Source organism: Panthera uncia, assembly GCF_023721935.1.
Source record: "Panthera uncia isolate 11264 chromosome A3 unlocalized genomic scaffold, Puncia_PCG_1.0 HiC_scaffold_11, whole genome shotgun sequence".
Classification (NCBI taxonomy): domain Eukaryota; kingdom Metazoa; phylum Chordata; class Mammalia; order Carnivora; family Felidae; genus Panthera; species Panthera uncia.
In genome coordinates, this window is record NW_026057578.1 from 34634426 (window position 1) to 34654776 (window position 20351).

The window sequence follows — 20351 nt, forward strand, 5'->3', positions numbered from 1 at the left end:
ATTGCAGAACAGGAAACAGACTCAGGGAGAATTTTAGCCCCCCCCAAATCTCATTGGCTAGCTGCACTAGCCAAGCCACAACAATCACTCCTGCAACACAACCGATCCCTTTCAGTACTCGCAGCCGTGGACAGCTCCCTCACCTCTCGGTTGGTTCCTCCGCAGTGAGCCGACTCGCGTTCAGCCTGCACGGGTCGGTGCGGCACCCGCCACCAAGTCTTCGGCAGCGCGCAGAGAACACGCGCTTCCCCCCGCCTCCCTCTCGGTGCCCCCGCCCCTCGCTCACCCCGGCTCACTCCAGCGGCGACTTTGAGGGATTCCCTCTCAGGCGGCCTCTGCAGCAGCACATCTGGCCTCATTCGCTGCACGGCGAGCATGGATCTCCGAGGAAGAGCCTTTTCCAGCGTCTATAGACTTCGAGTTCTCCTGATGCTGTTCCGTGAGTAGCTTTTGGGCCACAGCGAGGGCAGGGTGCACTATTTGCAGAGAATAGAAAGAGCAGAGCAAAACCAGGAGCTTAAGGTCAAAATGTGGCCCCTACGTTTTGTTATTTTCTTTCTTCTTTGCGGGCGGGGTGGAGGGCCTTCCCGCCAGAGGCAGGGAATTCCCCAGAGGGCCACACACCTGTACCGCACATCCCAGACAGAATGCTATACGAGCCTGCTTCGTGGGGTCTGAGCATTGGCAAGAAAGATTCGGTTTTAAAAGCCTAAGATGAAAGAAAAGACCAGTCGGCTTACAAAATAGTAAGGATTTAAATTTAAAAATTTTATTTTTATCATAAATTAACAGCAACGGAGTTGAAATTGTCGGCGCTAGGTTAGGGAAATGGCTCGCAGAGCGCACAGCAGCCGGCAAGGAACTTTATCACCCCGAAGCCTGCAGACCACGATCTCTCCACCCCTGTGCCCGCGACGCGTGGGCTCACTGAGCCCGGAACCGAGAGGATTTTTTTTTGGTTTGTTTTTCCGCAGATACAACGGCTGGAATCATGGCAGAACAAGAAGTGGAAAATCTCTCAGGCCTTTCCACTAACCCTGAAAAAGATATATTTGTGGTGCGGGAAAATGGGACGACGTGTCTCATGGCCGAGTTCGCAGCCAAATTTATTGTCCCTTATGATGTGTGGGCCAGCAATTATGTCGATGTAAGGAAGCTTTTCCCTCCGGGCTTACTCCTAGGGCTCCAGGGGCGAAGGGCATCCCCCTTCAAGGCCCCAGGAAGACGTGGGTCGCCCGCCTTCCCCCTCTGTGCCCCTGCAGGCTTCTCCCGAATGCTGCATGGGGGTTCCGGCTTGTAACGCCTTCTGCTCGCCCTGCCTGCTTTGAAAGTAATCCCCCTTTCTCTGCTTCCCTAACGGCCGGGTCTGCACGCAGAGCAAGCATCTAACCGCATGTTCCGGGACCTGCGAGCGCGCGCGCAAAGGAGCGCTCAGGCGTGCCACCCCGAGTTTGAATGCGCTGCCCTTTACAGCCCCCGCGGAGGCCGGGTGCGCTGAGGGGGTGCGGGGCGTATGTGTTCCCAGCTGATCACGGAACAGGCCGACATCTCCCTGACCCGAGGAGCTGAGGTGAAGGGCCGCTGTGGCCACAACGAGTCGGAGCTGCAGGTGTTCTGGGTGGATCGCGCGTATGCGCTCAAAATGCTGTTTGTAAAGGTAACCCCGAGGGGGACGCGCAGAGGAGGCTCTGCCCACCTCTGGGTGGATGTGGGCGGGGGCCGCCCCCAGGATTTCCTCACCCAAAAGCCGCGGGGACGAGTGACGCGCGCCTCCCTCTTGGCAGGAAAGTCATAATGCGTCCAAAGGACCCGAGGCGACGTGGAGGTTGAGCAAGGTCCAGTTTGTCTATGACTCCTTAGAGAAGACCCATTTTAAAGACGCAGTCAGTGGTGAGTAGAGGCCCCAAAGCTGGGGAGGAAGCCTGGGAAAGCCTGGGCACTGCAGAGAGCCCAGGCATGGAGACCAAATTCCTCAGGAAATTTATGGAAACAGATCCTGACTTTGCGCTCCCAGGTCACGTCCGCCCTGGGCTTTCTCTCCAAAGTAGAGGAAGCGGGAGCACCTGAGTGTCCTCTGGACTTTAGGCCTTGTAGATGAGCAAGGAACCACGGGCCTAAGGATCGGCCGGTCGGTCACCGTAGCCTGATCCTCGATGAGACATCTCTTGAGGGCCTGTCTTCCCCCTGGCTGCTTCAGGAGGATCTCTTATGATATGTCCTTTAAAGGAGCACGGAGAAGCTAATTTTTCCCCCCTGCACCCTGGTTTTTCTTCTTATGCGCAGAAACTTGAAAGGGGCAGTGTGACTCCTTTTCTCGGTTAGCCTGCAGTATCTTTTTGTTCATGGCCCTACGGCTCACACTCGGTCTTCAGTCATTGACTGCAGTCACCCCAGAGCAGATTCTGAACCGTGTCCTAATTTATTAGCTTTTCCTGCCCATCGCTCCAACTCTCCCAGAGCCTCCAAAAATATTGTGGCAAGAGCAACAGCCATTCCCCAAATAAGAATGTTCACATGTGCAAGAGCCATCAAAGACCACATTCAAATTAATTAATTAACCAACCTATTTATTTAGTAAACTGTGTAATCTCCTAATAAGGCCTTCCATCACCTGGGCACTGGTGTTGGGAAAAGATTTTTATTGAACACATGAAAGAATGTACGGATCATGTCTCCCTTTCCACCCCTTTTTATCATTGCAGTAAAAAGAACATTTTCTTCTCTTCATCAAAATCCATATTCAAACACTTCTCCCAGTTAAATTAGATACCTTCCTCTCCAAAAAAGGGAAAGAGGGGGGAAAAACAACAAACATGTACCTGAAAAGGAGAAAAAGGGGCAGCCCTGCAAAGAGTGTATATGTGTGTTAAGTCTGCCTAGGGCACCAGCAACCAGCCCTGCTTTGTTGAAGATCTTTAATTCTGTGTGGGCCAGTGTGAAATGTGGAAAACCACATCACTGTTCTGTTTCTTTGAAATCTCCATTTTCAGGTTGCATATAGTAAACAGAGTTGGGTTTTTAGGTATCACTCTCCTTTTCCAGAAAAGAAATTTCAAATCAATGTTTAAGGAACCCCTGCTCCTGAAAGAAGGGGAGTGCTTGTCCTTTGTCACCACTTGATGCCCTCTGCAGAGCTCCAGCCCCAGCTCGGCAACACAGAGGATCAGAGAGGTTTCTGGAGCTGAGAGAGAGAGAGGCACAGGAGGTTAGGAGGTTAGGATTCTTCCAGAAGTAGGGGCCTAACCATTGCTTTGGGCCTTCCCTGCAGCCGGGAAGCACACGGCCAACTCACATCACCTCTCTGCCTTGGTCACCCCAGCTGGGAAGTCCTACCAGTGTCAAGCTCAGCAGACCATTTCACTAGCCTCCAGCGATCCACAGAAGACAGTTACCATGATTCTGTCTGCGGTACACATCCAGCCTTTTGACATCATCTCTGATTTTGTCTTCAGTGAAGGTAGGTTGGTGGGGATCAGTGTGGGAGGAGACAGGATGGAGGGAAGGGAAGGCTAACTTCAGGGTGGATGGGGAAAGGGACCTGCCAGGATTTCAGGCTGTTACTACTTGTATTTTCTTCAGGCTGACATGACACTTCCTCTCACTATAATATTTTAGACTGTGAACTGATCAACCTTCCTCAATGGTTCTTTCTTCTCCCTTCCTCCTTCATTTCATTCTTTCCTCTCCCACTTTCCCTTCTTTGGCCCTTCCCTTCTTTTTATTTCTTTCCTCTCCTCCTTTTTGTTTGCCAAGTGAGGAACCTTGATAGGGAGAGAGGTAACAAAGACCGTTTGGAAAAATATATATACATAATTTTGATGCAAATTTCCCAATGAAAAATCAGCTAAAAATCTCAAACACTTACATAGAGAGCCATGGATTACAGAAGGGCCTCTGCTTCCATGGGCCTTCACTTCTCCATGTTATTTCAGGTAGTTTCAGCTGTAGTTTCTACCACTGTGAGTCTAAGTTTTTGTGTGGCTAGAATGCAATAGGGGTGTGTGTGTGTGTGTGTGTGTGTGTGCGTGCTACAGAGAGACTCATGGAGACCTGCCTCCCTCTAGCACTCACCTTTGTGAGGAGGGCTACCCTTGAGGCTTCAGAAAAGCAGGGGCCCCTGATCTTTTCCTCCTGGGATGTGGAGAAAGGCTTCTTCTCAGTCTGTGCTAGTCTCTGAAAGGGGGTCGGGCAGGATATAGCTGAGGCAGATTCAGGACATCCACATTCTCTTGGTTCTCTGCATCCCAGCAGAAGTTGGGCACAAGGGGAGTCCACATTTCTGCAATTATCTGAGTCTAGCAACAATTTTTACCAGGCAAACGTAGGGTGAATCAATTTTTCAATTCATCTGTTCTCTCTTATCTGGAGAAGGTTGTTAAAGATGGTTTGATATTCTGTTTATTCCTTGTGGCTAAGAAATGGGGAGAGATTCTCATTGCTTTATGGATGCCTTCCTTTGGAGTGGGGATCCCCAGATGAATACAACTATTAGAACATACAGGATATCAGGGAATCCCCATCTGTGTCATACACAAATCATTTGATCATTTCCCAGGGAATCCAGCTTGCATAAAATTCCCCTCCCAATTCAAACTATACTGAGTAGAATATATGCTCCCCTCCCCCAATACCATGATCATTTAAAGACCATTTGAACATTCTTAAGTTAAACTGTCTTTGACAGAAAACCCTACTTCTTTTTTCATCTTTGTATTTTTCGTGCCTAACACAGTGCTTGGTACACTGTAGATGCCCAGTTACCTTTGGCTGAATTGATATCCTGAAGCTGTGGACACAATTAATGGAGACTTCCAAATGCTTGAATATTAGATGAATCAGGATTTAATATGTTTAGTAAGTCAGTGCAGTACTTACTTCCACACACTTGGGGAAGGATGGGCTAACTGCATTTTCATGGATCTTCACAAAATTGAAATTAAACTCACAAGCGTCAAGACCCTAGTGTTTTAAAAATATCTGTTTGATTACATAAGTGTTTATAAAATATAACAGTGTCTTTCTTCAACTGAAAATATTAACTATAATTAAATGTGATTGGACTTATGATTACTGATGACCAGGAATTCATTATGAACATCCTGGACTGTGTAGAATCAGCCCGCAGTGTTCCTACCACAGATACGTTTGAGTTTATGCAGGTACTTTTCATAGTCTCTAATTACTCTTTGTTTTTTACTGGTCAGCTGTTCTCAGGCACTTCTTTACTGGTTGGTGCTATCTGTGCTGTGATGGCTGCTTTTACTAGGTCCTTACTTCAACCTCACCCCAGTCGTTCTGGGTTATTTCTACACTGTTGCTGATAGTCATTGATGAGCTGAGAAATCAAATCTCATCGGTGTTTAGAATGGTATACAAAATAAGAGTAAATGAGCACTGAATCAGGACCAGAGCTGGTTTCCTGAAAATCAGTGAAGTTCATAGCATGGACGTCTTGGCCTTCTTTGTTTGAAAACCAGGTTTTATTCACTTACAGGTCCTAGAGGGGCACGGTTGCTGGGTAGACTTAGAGAGTTTGTAAGCATGTAGAACTTTCTAAATGCAGATGTATTATTAAGCACAAGCAAACTGCACTTGTCTCAGGCTTTTCTGGGTAATAATTAGGATGTCCCCTCCTATATGGTGCCCTGGGGCTCAAAGCTCCTGCTCCTGGGAGGAGGCAAGCCTCATTCAGAATCACTCACTGGATCCGTTTGCCTTTGTGTGGCAGGGGTTCCTTTGTTCCTGGCTCCTCCCATTTGTGCCTTTCAGCACCTGCCCCCCACTGTGTTTTGCAAGGGATCATTTGATTTGATTTGGTAGAATCCAAAAGATTCCTTTTGGGGACCTGGGGCTTGCCCCCGCCCCTGCTTTCCCAGAAAAGAAGCTCAGGAGGCTCTGGATGAGTAGCCTGCACCCGCGTAGGGAAGCGGGGGAGTGGAGGAGGGGGCCATATCTGGTCTTATAACTGCACGCCTACTGCAGGGTATATATGTGGGTTTGGCACATGTGTGCAGGACCTATAGCCACAGGGTTTCCAATGAAGAAACTATTCCCTGTGTAAGGGGGCCATACTGTCAGTCTGAAGTTTCACATCTGCCTGTTTAATAGACTCTAAAGCAAGAAAGGGTCAGTGAAATGGATTACTGGATACTCACAGCATTGAGAGCAGCTCAAATGGGGGTTGACGTCTTTATCACTTAAATCCCTTTAGTGCATTGAGCTCGGCTACTATGCTTATCCTCAACAGAAGTCTCTTAGCCCAGCACGTCTTCAACTGCAGTGTGCACAGGAATCTGTAGCTGCATTGTGCACGACTGTGGTAATCTTGCTAACATGCAGGGTCTGGTTCAGTAGGTCTGGGGGCGGGGCCCAAGATGCTCCATTTCTAGCAAGCTCCCTGGTGATGCTGCTGGTCTGTGGAATACTCTGTGTGTGTGTGTGGGGGGGGGGTTGAGGAATCTTGAGCTGATCAAGGAAAAGATATGACCTTGAGAGGCAATAATACACAAGTTTTGTTGGGTGGTGCTTGGACAGGGTTGCATGAGAGCGGAAGCTGCTCAGAGCATGAGACTATCCAGAGAGAGGCATATGGGGACCACCAGCCAGAAGGGAGGAGGGCATAGGACCTCCTGGCAGGGAGAGGGGTACTGGGGAGGGGGCTTACGTGTCTAGGCAATATGGCTCAGCAGCACGGTAAGGAGTCTCTGGGTCAGAGAGCTCTGAGGGGCAGCAGAGGCCAAGGCCTATCTTATCAATGGGTAACAGCTGTTGGGTGAGGTTTGTTATGCAAAGCAGGCAGGCTCTAAATAGCTAAAAATGTGCTTCTTTGGGCTGGTTTTTAAATAATTAGATGTGTAAAAATTTGAGTTTGGCATGATAGGCTTTAGAGCTAATAGTCTCAGCCTGCAGTGAAAAAATAAACCACCTAGGGGCCAATACACAGAGGCTACTTTGGCTCATTTCTATAACCAATACACTTGTACGGTAACGACCACCCTGCAGTTCAAAGCACCTCATGTCTCTCAGTTGGGGTTGATTAACGTGTCCTTCCACAATTAAGTCCTTAAAGTGTGTCCCTTTGTGGGCCCCCTGGAGATTCCTGGCTGTGATGGATGAGGATTGCATCACTGATAAGCAACAGATCAGCCTGAGAATTTTAATGGCTTGAATTAAAGGCAACTTTTATGCATAATTTCAAAAGAAACATAAAAGAATGCAAAGGGTATCTCTGTTCCCCTTTGTTTTAAAATTTTTAAAGTTTCTTTATTTTGAGAGAGAAAGAGAGAGAGAAGGAGAAGGAGCAGGGGAGGGGAAGAGAGGGAAGGAGACAGAGTCTCTGCACTGCACTGTCAGCTCAGAGCCTGATGCAGGGCTTGAACCCACGAACCTTAGGATCATGACCTGAGCTGAAATCAAGAGTCAGACACTCAACCGACTGAGCCACTCAGGCACCCAGTCTCTGTTTCCCTTTTTTAAAGATTCAGGTTTAAAAGGCATTTAAAAGTGACCACATATAGGCTGGTCCCTTTTTAATTCTCAAGGGGGAAAAACAAGCAAACAAACAAACCTGTAAAGAAGGTGCTGAGATCCCAGATGACTGCAGAGAAACTGAGGCTCAGAGAAGTGAAGTTATTGGTGAAGCCTGCCCTTCTAGTGGCTGCCAGGGCTGGGGCAAGAGCCTGTCTTTGGGTGTCAGATCCTGAGCGCTTACTCAGAGCCTCAGCTGCTCCTAATAAACATGTGAGCACAGGAGGCACCTTTACACAGGTTGTTGAGTACCCTGAATTCATGAGCCTTTTATTAGTGTTCCTAACAGCATGATTGGAAGATGCCACCTCATCTATGTTTTAACCACATCTGTGTTATAGTGGAAAGGATCGTGTCTTACCGTTCTCTGTACACCAGCCCTCGGTAGGGCACCCTGTGGCTGGCTGCCACGTGCACGAAGGCTTAGCTGATGCTGATCCACAGCATTGTGTAGACCTGTGACTTACATAGCACCTCCCAGCATGCATAGTTGCTCCTCAGGGTCTCCTGGGTATGCATCTAGGGGGAGATAATCCTGTTATGAACACTGCTGAGAACTGTGTCAAGGGCAGGAATGTGGATCCCCAGTGTAGGGCTATGTAACTAGCCAGTTGTAGAATTCAGTGTTCCTGGTACTTTCCTGGAACATAGTGTTTTAGGCTGGGTTCCCCAAGGAGCAGATCCTAGGCAAGCATGTAAGTGCAAGTAGTTTATTTAGGAAGTGGTTCTAGAAAGCACTGGGAAGGGCTTGGGGAAGTGAGATAGTAAGGCAACCAGTACCCGTGCATTAGTGAGCAGGTGTCCACTGTGGGCACCTGGGGCTGACACTGCTGGAACCCCCGAGAGTGTAGAACCCATGTCAGAGTTATCCAGCCTGAGAGGTGGGAACAATGCATTTACCCATCAACTTTTATCCACCACTGATGGCTGCTGGGGTGGGGGAAGCATTGACTCTCTGGGACTTCTAGGCTGCCTTGTAGGCAAAACCCATTGCAATGTGTGAGAAAGTGACTGCCAAGGACACTGGATGGGTCTGTTACACGTAGGTTCTGGGGTATATGAAATTTCCTGCCCTGGCAGAGCTTATAGGATTGTGAGAAAGATTTATACAACTCTTTCTTGTGCATGCCATGTGCCTGGTGCACAGTGGCATCAATCAACAACTGCTTTTATTATCTTATTTTAATTGCTACTGCTTACTGGTAAAAGTATCTGCTTGTCTCCAGCCAAAGGTCTTCAAGGCCCATTTATGCCCTTTCTCAAAATACAAAACACATTTTGCTGCGGTTACAGGAGTCCAGAACCAGCTCAGAGAAAATGGGAAGAGGGGCAAACTCCTCCCTCCAGCTGTCCTATCAGAGAGTGGAAGAAGCCCAATCAGCCCCTTCCTTGAACAGGAATAGTCTGGGGTGTTAGCAGACCTTGAGAAAGCAGGTAGCTTGCCTTTTTGCCTACTGCCCATCTCAGTGTTTTCATTTGGGGAACAATGAAGAGTTCTTGTGGTTGGTTCGCCTCAGGGAGTAAATACACCATTGAGATGGACATAAAACCATCAAACACACAAAAAATGGTGGTCATCAAACAAACAAGTGACCAAAAAAACCCAAAAAACAAAAAACAAAACCATGGACTAAAAATGAGAACTGAAGATGGATCAGAATTTCAGCAGCATTGGATTTATGGTTGAGGGTACCTTATTCGGCAATTGGCAGCTGGCAATAGATTAACCCTCTGTTGTCCGATTTGTCTTTATCTTGTTCTTTCCAATGGCTAGACTGGTTGTTGTCTTTTCCAGCCATATGCCATCCTCTTCAGGATCTGTTTTGTGCACTTGAGAACCCTGAGCCCAGCCAGGGCAGAGGCATGAGGGACCCCACGCCCTGTGGAAGTGAACAGGGAATTAGGGGCCTCTGAGCATCCAAAGCCAGATTTAGTGTGGTCTAAGCCAAAAGATGTTCTTCTCCTAGGCAGAGCCTAGAGCCTTCCTGTTTCATAATCTGTGGGTTATATAATCAATTTATGGCAAAGGATCTTAACCTTGGGGTCCATAAGGGTTGTGGATAGAATTCTGGGAATGTGTGAATTTCAGTGGGAAAAATTTACATCTTTCTTTTCTCAAATTTCTAATTTTTGACATTCCCTTCAGTCATAAATGAAGATAACAACTCACAGTAGTAATAGTGGTGATAATTAATGAATAATTAGAGGTGACTTTCTCACCAATAGAAATCACAGATATTTTCATCCCCCATTTGCTTATGTAGATCTTGCAAAGTAACAATGATGCTTCTTGTTACTTTGCAAGCCCAGCCAGTATGTGTACTAATAAAGGGGTACATGTATTGCTTTCTCCCAACTTATTTAAACATATTTTGAGAGCTGAATTTCAGTGTAATATCTTTCCTTCATAATTGTGTGTGTCTTATCTTTATGCATTTGTAAGCATGATTCTGAGAAGGGTTTTCAACTGGTTTGCACCAGTTTCATCATTACTGGTGCAAAAAAAGATGGCATCTCCTGCCTTAGTAGGTCATGGTCAGCACTGTTTTAAGTTAAAGAGAATAGACTGGAGTGGAAATTATTAGATGCATAGGGTCAGGATAAGTATTGTTTTGTGAAAACTTGGTTTTGGTTATGTTTGTCTACCTATGTTCTGAGTTGCAGTGTAAAACACTATTTCCCCTCGGGGTCAGAGGCAGAGTTTGAAATCACTGGCTTGAGCCTGAACGTGGAATGTGTGACCCTCTTGTGTGAGCTCCCGGTCTCTCATTTAAAACCCTTGGGGATAGATGGGTTTCAGAGTTCAGGATTTTTGAGACTTTAGGAAGATAATTTAGTGCATAGTCCATATATTATGGAAAACCCCAGAAGAGTCCAGGCAGCCCCCTGTAATCAAATATATTAATATATCTGTTTCTTGCAGTGAAACACGTGAACCTTCATGCTAAGTAGGATGCATGAAATCACGGGCATCCTACATTAGTTCAAGTGTTGCTGCCAAATGCATGATACAAAGTGCTCTGGATTTCCAGAGCTCTGTGGATTTTGAAAGGGTGGATAAGGGATGGCAGACTTGGGAATGTCCCCTTATTTGACCACTTAGTGGATGTGGATGGATGAGGATGGGGATTCAGTATTTTTCATGATAATTTTTGACATCCCCTTATTTCCCCATGATTATTTTTGACATGTCTGTAGTTTAATGCTCCCTTTATATACCCCTTTCTGTGGTGAGTTTAGTTCAGGTTTTTTCCTAAGGCACAAAAAATAATTTTTAAGAAGTAACCCACAATTATAATGCTAAGTGAAATAAGTCAGAGAAAGATAAATATCATGTGATTTCTCTCATATGTGGAATTTAAGAAATAGAACAAATGAGCAAAGAAAAAAGGAGACAAACCAAAAACAGACTCGTAACTATAGAGAACAAACTGGTGGTTACCAGAGGGGAGGTGGGTAGGGGATGGGTGAAATAGGTGACAGGGATTAAGAGTACACTTGTCATGAGGAGCACTGAGTGATGTATAGAATTTTTGAATCACCATATTGTACACCTGAAACTAATATAACACTGTATGTTAACTACACTGGAATTAAAATTAAAAAAAAAAAACACGAAACTAAACCACAATGGTATTTTAACCATAATTTTTTTGGTCAGAATATATTGTGCTTTTCCCCTCTGCCTTCCTTGAAGAATGGGATATGAGATGTTATTCTCCCATAACTATACTAAAGTTATTATCTATTTGAAGGTAATACTCCGGGGAGCACCTGGGGGCTCAGTCGGTTAAGTGTCATGGCACAGGCCATGGTCTCGCAGCTCATGGGTTCAAGGCCCACATTGGGCTCTGTGCTGACAGCTCAAAGCCTGGAGCCTGCTTCGGATTCTGTGTCTCTCCCTCTCTCTCTGCCCCTGCCTTGCTGGAGCTCTGTCTCTCTCGCAAAAATAAACAAGCACTTTAAAAACATTTTTTAAAAAGTTAAAAAAAAGATAATACTTTGGGTAGTATGATTCTGATACCAATTCAGATGTGTGGGTGTTTTTCCCAACCACTGAGCAATTCTCTGACAGCAGCTGGGTGTTCTGCAATTCAACTCACTGCTGACACTACCTGAAAATACCATCAAATCCCACGGGTTAAGGGCTGTCTCCTACAAGACTGCTCCCCATCTCCATTGCAGATATCAACTGCAAGTCCAGACTGTCACCTAGGCTTCCGATCAACTTACAATCAGAGGTTTCCATGATCTTCTCCTTGAATTCTAGAGAGGCTCACAGAACTCAGAGATATATTTTACTCACTAAGTTACCAGTTTATTATAAAAGGATATAACTCAGGAACAGCTATATGTAGGAGATGCATAGGGTAAGACACAGGGAAAGATGGTGGAGGTTCCAGACTCTTTCCAAGCCCACCACTTGTCCCAAATCTCCATGTGTTCACTGACCAGAAGCTCTCTGAATCCCATCCTTTGGTGTTTTTATTGAGGCTTCATTACATAGGCACAGTTGGTTAAATAATTGGCCATTGGTGATTGAACTCAAGCTCTAGCCACTTTCCCCTCTCTGGAAATCAAGGGGGTGGGGGCTGAAAGTTCCAACTTTCTGGTCACAAGTTTAGTTCTGGCAACCAGCCCCTAACCTTAGGTGACCTAGGGGCTTTCCCAAAGTTACCTCATTAGCTACAGTCAGGTGTGCTTGAAAGGGTCATGTTATGAATATCAGGGTGTAAGTTTGCGAGTAGTACATAGAAAATGAGCAAAGCCCACAATCTACGTTGACATTTCACAGGCAACAGCCTGTTGGGGAAAACAAATAGTTTTTGTTGTTAATAAAATCCCTACCCTAAGAAACCCCATTTCTACTCATTTTTCTCTTCAAAGGGGCAGTGTGGTATCATGGGGGAAAAAGCAACCTTCTGGGTATGGAGCTCTGGGCCCATAGCTGTTCCTGGTGCTGCTGTAACAACCTTAAGACTTTTCCCGGGGGAAATGGGTATGTTGGGCTGCAGGCCGACACTGAAAGTGTGGAACTCATTAGAATTTAATCAAATAGTCAAAAATAAAAGTCCCCTACTGATTCTTTTTAGTCCTTCTGATTATAATAAAGAGAAATGCTCAATTTAGTGCTAATAATAGGTCCTTAGCCCTTCCTTAACATTTGCCAAAATGTCTTTTTAAAAAATCTTCCCTGCAAAAAAATCTCTTCTTTTTTCAATCAGGAAATGTATGTATGTATGTGTATGTTTACTTATTTATTTTAAACACTTTTGTTCAGGTTGTAATTGAAATACAATAAACTTCACACATTTAAGTGTATGATATGAGAAATTCTGACTTAGGAATACACCTATGAAGTCATCACTACAATCCAGAAAAAACAACATATCCATCCCCCCTGAAAGCACCCTCATACCTCTTGGTAATAAGTATGACCCTCACTGAATTTTCAGAAATTGAACGTACCTCTGTGACCAGTACACATAGCCCCAGAGCCCGGAAGCCCTCTTCCTGCCCCCTCTTCTGATTCTGTAGCCTCTAAATGCCAGTAGGTCAGGTTTGCTACTGACCTGACCCTAACTCTACCCCTAGCTCATGTCTGCTAACTGCCCCCCTGATTGTGCTGTTGAGTTAGGCTGTCGGAATTCAAGTTGGGGCTTCATTTCCCCTGGGAAAATTACTTAGCTTCATTCTACCTTCTAGGTAATGGGTATAATAACAGTATTTATCTCATAAGGCTGTCATGGGGATTAAATGAGAAAATCTTTGTGCTTAGAACTGAAAGTTAATTTAGGAACCATGCGTATTAAGTATACAGCCTTTATTTTATTTTTATTTTGAGAGAGAGAGGGAGAGACAGAGTGTGCACAAGTGGGGAGAGAGGCAGAGGGAATGGGAGAGAGAATCTTAAGCAGGTTCCACTTCAACTCAGAGCCTGACTTGGGGCTCGATCTCATGACAGTGAGATCGTTACCTGAGCCAAAATCAAGAGTTGTATGCTCAACCCAGGTGCCCCAAGTATACAGCTTTTCATAAGCTATATGTTTGTCCATAATCTTCCAGACTCTAATTACTAGAATAAGCTCAGGCCTAATTCTCCTTTCTGCTGGCCTCAGGAGAGGTGAGACGAAGGACTGTGTCAACATGGAGGAGCCTGGCACACAGTTGGTGCTCAGTAAATGTTTACTGGGTCACCCTGACTTAAAAACTTGGTCTTTATGAACAGATATCTAAAGCCTGTTTTCTCTGGTTGTGGCTCATGAGCTTGGTGAAGAGGCCATCAGTTACCCACAAGGAGCAAAGGAGCCTGAGCAAACGTTTCCTGGTTTCTAGGAATGTAGTTCTGCTCAGATCTACAAACTATGTGACCAACACGTTGCCCCAAATTGTTTTTCTGGTTCTACTTAAAAATTGAGGCAAAGGGCTATTAAACTGTCTTGGGGGTAAGAGAGTAAAATGGAGTCAACACCAACGTGCTGGTAACATTTTCTTTCTTGACCTAGGTGCTGGTTACATGAGATGTTCATTTGTGAAAACTCATGAAGTTCTGCACTCTCTTTTTTAAAATTGTAGTATAATTTACACATATCAAAATGCAAAAATCTAAAAAATTTAGCTTGACACATTTTTTTAATGTTTATTTTTGAGAGAGAGAGAGACAGGGAGAGAACGAGTGGGGGAGGGGCAGAGAGAGAGGGAGACACAGACTCTGAAGCAAGCTGCAGGCTCTGAGCTGTCAACACAGAGCCCAAGTGGGGCTCAAACTATTGGACCATGAGATCATGACCTGAGCCGAAGTTGGGTGCTTAACCAATTGAGCCACCCAGGCACCCCATAGCTTGATGCATGTTTACCTGTACTTGCAACCATGTAACCCTTACCTAGATCAAAATACAGGATATTTCCATCACACTTGGATGTTCCCTGTCCTGCTCCCCATATATAAGCACTTTTCTGATTTCAATCACCATAGACTTAGTTTTACCTGCTCTTGAACTTCATGTAAATGGAATCATATATATGTGCTCTTCATGTCTTAGAGTTTTCACTGAACATAGTATTTTTGAGATTCATCCATTTTGTTATGTGTTCATTCCTTTTTATTCATCCCTTTTTATTATTAATATTCCATTGTTTGTTTTTCCATTCCACTTTGATGGACATTTGGATTGTTTCCAGTTTTAAGCTATTGTGAATAAAGTTTCTGCAAACATTTATGCTCAAGCCTTTTTGTGTCCATATGTTTTCATTATTCTTAAGTAAAAACCTAGGAATGGAATGCTGTGTTAGTAGGTAGGTAGGTGTATACTTCCCTTTATTAGAAACTACTGGACAGTTTTACAAAGTGGTTGTACCATCTTCCAATAATATATGAGTTCTAACTGCTCCATATCATTACCAACACTTGATATTTTCAGTGTTTTTGAAAGCTCTACATTGTGTGAAATTCTCTGTGTGTACATATACTTCAGTAAAAAGTTAAAAAATTAAACCAACAATAAAAATGATGGTGGCTGTGTTTAATGCTGAAACTCTGAAAATTGAAATCAATTGTCTGGATGTTTTATTGGCACCTGCTAGGAATCCAATGACTGACTGTTGCCCTGTTTAACTGATACATTTTATTTTTACCTTGTGCAGAAATATTAAGTGGTTCATCCTTATGGTTGGTTGGGGAAACATTATTTCTAAATAAAAGAGTCTCCCCAAATGTTCCTTGAGAAATCTTTTCACCTCCATTTCTCTTTTTGTTTTGATAGGAGAGCTTATGATTTAAAATGTTTTGACAGGAGCTGATTTCTTTTCTTCTTTCCCATTTCAGAACATAAGTGTCCGGTGGATGAGCGGGAGCAGTTGGAGGAAACCTTGCCCCTGATTTTGGGGCTCATCCTAGGCCTCGTCATTGTGGTAACACTGGCGATTTACCACATCCACCACAAAATGACTGCCAACCAGGTGCAGATCCCTAGGGACCAATCCCAATATAAGCACATGGGCTAGGGGCCATTAGGCAGGCAGCCCCCAAATCCCCCTATCCCGGCTGGGTCAGGTAGAGAAACAAAAGCACTTTTCCACCTTGTACATGGGATACACCAACATAGCTACAATGCAACAGGCCTGGGTGTCCAAGGCTTGCTTGGCCTGCGTCCATGCTTAAACCCAGGGATGGGCAGGGGGGGATTCTTTTGGATTCATGGGGTAAGTGGCAGACATTCTCTCCACTCTGGGGAATGAGGAGGGAGGGGTCAGCCAGGCTTCATGCTCATGGTGGCTTGGCTTTGACTCTCCAAGGAGCAACACATACAACTCAGAGGAGTATCTGGCTCGAAGTTTAGGGATTGAAATACACTTCTTTTGGAAAGACACCCCTTTGGGTTCAGAGAAATAGGGGGTGCTTCGCTCCCTTGGCCTACCTTATACAGTTGTCAATGCACACAAAATACAGCATCATGCTCTCTACAGCAAGACCCCTGAAAGTGATCCTTGCTTCTGGCTGGCATTCTGCATGTCTAGTGATTGTCTTGGGAATGTTTCACTGCTACCTGCACCTGGTGACTTTGCAGCACAAGAACCTGTTTAATGTAACTATGCAGAGCTGTTCGGACTTCATAATGTGTCAGGTCCAAGTAAGGGGACCTGAAGAATCAATCATGTGAGTTTGTTTTTCAAAATGAATTAAAACACACTACTGTCTAACATTTGGCTGCTTTCTTGAAACAAGAAAACAAAACTAAAATGGTTTCTTTGGCATTCAGAGAAGAGAGAGGAATGTTGAAGATGGGCTTTCATTTCTGCAAGATGAGAGCAAAGAAAGGGCAGGGAAGCTGAAAGACGGAGGTTGGTTTTTCCAGGTGAACAAACATGGAATTATTTTGACAAAGATAGTTTTAATAATAGTGCCTTTTGAATAATTGGTCTACTGTTGTTTTTGATGTTTCCTGGTCTTGAATTTGGCATTGAACTTCAGATTAAAAAGCTGGTCTGAACATGGTAGCCTAGGATGAGTTGTATTTGAAGTAAAATATATGCTGAAACTTTCTAGAGAAATGGACATAGTTTGAATTTCACTCACTTTCTAAATAAGCATTTTTCTGAAAAATCTGAGCAAGGGTAGGAGAAATTCTTTTCTCCGGTGTTAGGTGGGAATCTCTCCATACCCCATACCATCTCCATCGTATGAGAGCAACTCATGTGTTCATCTCCCCAAGTCTTCAACTGCTAAAAGTAGCGTATCCTTGGAAGTCCATTATCCCAGCAAATCTTGATAAATATCAGTCAATTGCTGTTTCATTACTTGTTTGTTTGCTGCCCTGTCAATCTGCTAGTTTCTTCCCCTGCACTCTCTCTCTTCAGTGCTCAGTTCCAGTGAGGAAGAAGCCCCGGTTCCTCATAACAGTTGGACATTGCACAAGGAAAAGGAGATACCTTCTATCATCTGCCATCTTGTCACTCCGTGCCCCGAACTTGACATTGCCCTTTCCTTTTTAGCATCTCATGTATTTTTTAAAAACTTCCCATTTGGAACCACCCAAGAATCTGGGGAGAAATGGTCACTTAGATGTATCAGTGAGTTACCCTTGCACTCTGTAACCCCTTCAGGAAAAAAAAAAAATTTAGACCTGACTCACACTTCTCAATACTCTGTATCTCTTTACTTTTACAAAAGGAAATTTGTGTCTTTTAAAAATTTTACTTTCACAAAACATAGGATTCATGATTAGTTTTTGGTATTGTCATTCATTCATTTGTTCAACAAACAGGTTTTGAGCACCTACTGAGCAGTCTCTTGTGCTGAATATACAGGGGTAAACTGACAACTTTGAGTCTATGGGGGAGGGCTGACATACATACACAGGTTGTTCTTTTTTTTTTTTTTTTTTAATTTTTATTTTTGGGACAGAGAGAGACAGAGCATGAATGGGGGAGGGGCAGAGAGAGAGGGAGACACAAAATCTGAAACAGGCTCCAGGCTCCGAGCCATCAGCCCAGAGCCTGATGCGGGGCTCGAACTCACAGACCGCGAGATCGTGACCTGGCTGAAGTCGGACGCTTAACCAACTGCGCCACCCAGGCGCCCCCATACACAGGTTGTTCTAAAAAGGACAAGTGCCCTGGCTCTTTTTACAGTGTTGTCATGTAAAACATGGCCACATCCCTGTGTTTAAGCTGATTCATTAAATCTTTCGAGATTCCAACTTTCTTAATTCTCAAATTCCAGTGGCTTTCTTACCTGCAATATGCGGTATGTATATAAAGCCACATTACCATGCCTATAATTGCTATAATCACAGCATCTTCATCTAGTTGTCCTAAAACTAGCTCAGCTCAAACTGAGCCTAATTTAGCCTAATTTCTTTGACCCTCTCATTTCTCTCAGTCCCGCCTTTTTCTTATCAACTCAGTAGAATAAAGGGGAGCCTCCTGGTGAGGGCAGGTGCAGTGGTCTCTGGGTGGATAACACAAGGTGTCCAGAGGAACTGACTCAGCCCTGGATCTCAGCCTGGACTCCGTTCATGGGCATTCCCATTGTCCTGCATTTCACGGCAGCTCCTGTCCCTGAGTATAGCAAGCTGAGATGGTGGCTCATGTATCTGCATTGCTTCTCAAGCTCAGAGATAAGAGAGAAAACAGACAAACCACAGATGCTCAATTACCCCTGTAACTGTCATTTTTTTTTTTTACTGCAGTTTTAAACACAACTACCTCAGGGCACAAAAGGATGCTGTGTCTGGTTGCTGGTCTGCCTGCCTGGAAAAGCCAGGCCAGATGGACCATATGCAGGTTTCTATGGGGGGGGGGGGGGGGGCTGAGTTTGAATTAAATTTTGAATGTGCTTCTTTGCAAGATTCCCCCATTATGGGGAAATAGCCCCCAGTGAAGCTGCCTCAGGGAGCAGGGGAGACTGTTCTCCAGCCTGAGAAGGCCTTCTAAGCTATAACCACTCGCTTCTCACCAATTGTCCAATCTTTCTGTTAACAAAGACTTGGCAAAGCCGAGTAGGTGTGGGAGACACCTGAGAAACAGGAAGGGAGAAATGGGTGGGAGAGGGGAGAGGTGGTGGGAAAGCCCAGCAGTGTCTGTTGGAGGCAGCAAGCTGTGTGCTCAGGAAGGGGTGTTTCACCGGGGAGGTGGTCCCAGCTGGCATTGGGCACAGTCACTTCCTGGGAACAAACACCAGAGTGACCAGAACCAGGCAGATGTAGCTTTAAATCAGCGTGTCTCCAAGAGCAGTTTGCAAGCAGCTTTGGCATCAGTCATCCCAGGGGGCCAGTTTAAAACATCAGTTCTACTGGTGCAGCCACTCTGGAAAACAGTGTGGAGGTTCCTCAAAAAATTAAAAATCGATCTACCCTATGATCCAGCAATAGCACTGCTAGGAACTTAACCCAAGGGATACAGGAGTGCTGATGCATAGGGGCACTTGTACCCCAATGTTTCTAGCGGCACTTTCAACAATAGCCAAATTATGGAAAGAGCCCAAATGTCCATCAACTGATGAATGGATAAAGAAGTTGTGGTTTATATATACAATGGAATACTACTTGGCAATGAGAAAGAATGAAATATGGCCTTTTGTAGCAACGTGGATGGAACTGGAGAGTGTTATGCTAAGTGAAATAAGTCAGGCAGAGAAAGACAGATACCATATGTTTTCACTCTTATGTGGATCCTGAGAAACTTAACAGAAGACCATGGGGGAGTGAAGAAAAAAAAATTAGGGAGGGAGGCAAACCATAAGAGACTCTTAAAAACTGAGAATAAACTGAGGGTTGATGGGGAGTGGGAGGGAGGAGAGGGTGGATGATGGGCAATGAGGAGGGCACCTGTTGGAAGGAGTACTGGAAACCAATGGTGTTGTATGGAAACCAATTTTACAATAAATTTCATATTAAAGAAAAATAAAACATCAGTTCTAGAGAATCATCCCAGACCGATAGGGAATCTCTGTGGTGAGACCTGGAATCTGCAGTTTTACTATGCTTCCCAGTTCATTTTGATGCAGGGTATGGAAACTGGTGAAAAAGCCTTTGCTCTCAGCCTACCTGCAACATTATCCACATTATCGGGCTTCTCTCTGTTTTCTCTCCTGAAAATGGAGCTTACTCCCTAATCTTTGCAAAGCTATTTGAGGATTCATGACAGTATATTTAAGTCCCTAGAACAATGGCTGGCATGCTGGAAATGCTCCATAAAAGCTAGTTTTACTGACATGCTTTCTGGCACAATTCTTAACATGCGCATTCAAATGTCACCTGCCATCTGAGTTCAGGAAAGGTCCAAAGGGACTGATGTGTGGGGGGGGTTTTAACCTAGCACCCACAGTTTTCCATGTCAATTTATTTTGAATTCAGAGTATGTTTCTATGCAGGGATTCCCTGCTCCCCCAGCCCAGGAAACCACTGGGGGAGGGTGTCAATTGATAGGGGTTGGGGAGACCATCAGAGTCCATGAACTTGTAAGGGAAAAAATTACACCTTTAGCCTTTACCAACCTGAAAAGAAAGGTAGCATTTGCTTCAGTTATGAACATAGGCACCAAAGCACTACAGCATAACCAGGAACTGTGTGTCATCAGTAGAAATCAACACATTGCATCTGTTGGAGATATCTTAAAAAATCACATATATTATGCTAAGTGAAATAAGTCAGAGAAAGACAAACACTGTATGATCTCACTTATATGTGGAATTAAAAAAAGAAACAAGTTGACAGATACAGAGAACAGATCAGTGGTTGCCAGAGGCAAGAGATAGGGGGTGGGTGAAATGGATGAAGGGAGTCCAAGTTACAACTTTTTAAATTTTTATAAGTCCTGCAAGA

The 20351-nt window shown here is 44.7% G+C and overlaps 1 protein-coding gene across 1 annotated transcript; it reads left to right on the forward strand.

The window, feature by feature from the left end:
* Positions 1 to 286: 286 nt before the first annotated feature.
* On the forward strand, positions 287 to 16216 carry LAMP5 (lysosomal associated membrane protein family member 5). Its single transcript, XM_049651132.1, has 6 exons — positions 287 to 439; positions 975 to 1147; positions 1526 to 1657; positions 1785 to 1890; positions 3269 to 3457; positions 15353 to 16216. The coding sequence occupies exons 1-6, from the start codon at positions 376 to 378 to the stop codon at positions 15529 to 15531; spliced, it is 843 nt and encodes a 280-aa protein (XP_049507089.1). The 5' UTR covers positions 287 to 375; the 3' UTR covers positions 15532 to 16216.
* Positions 16217 to 20351: the final 4135 nt, after the last annotated feature.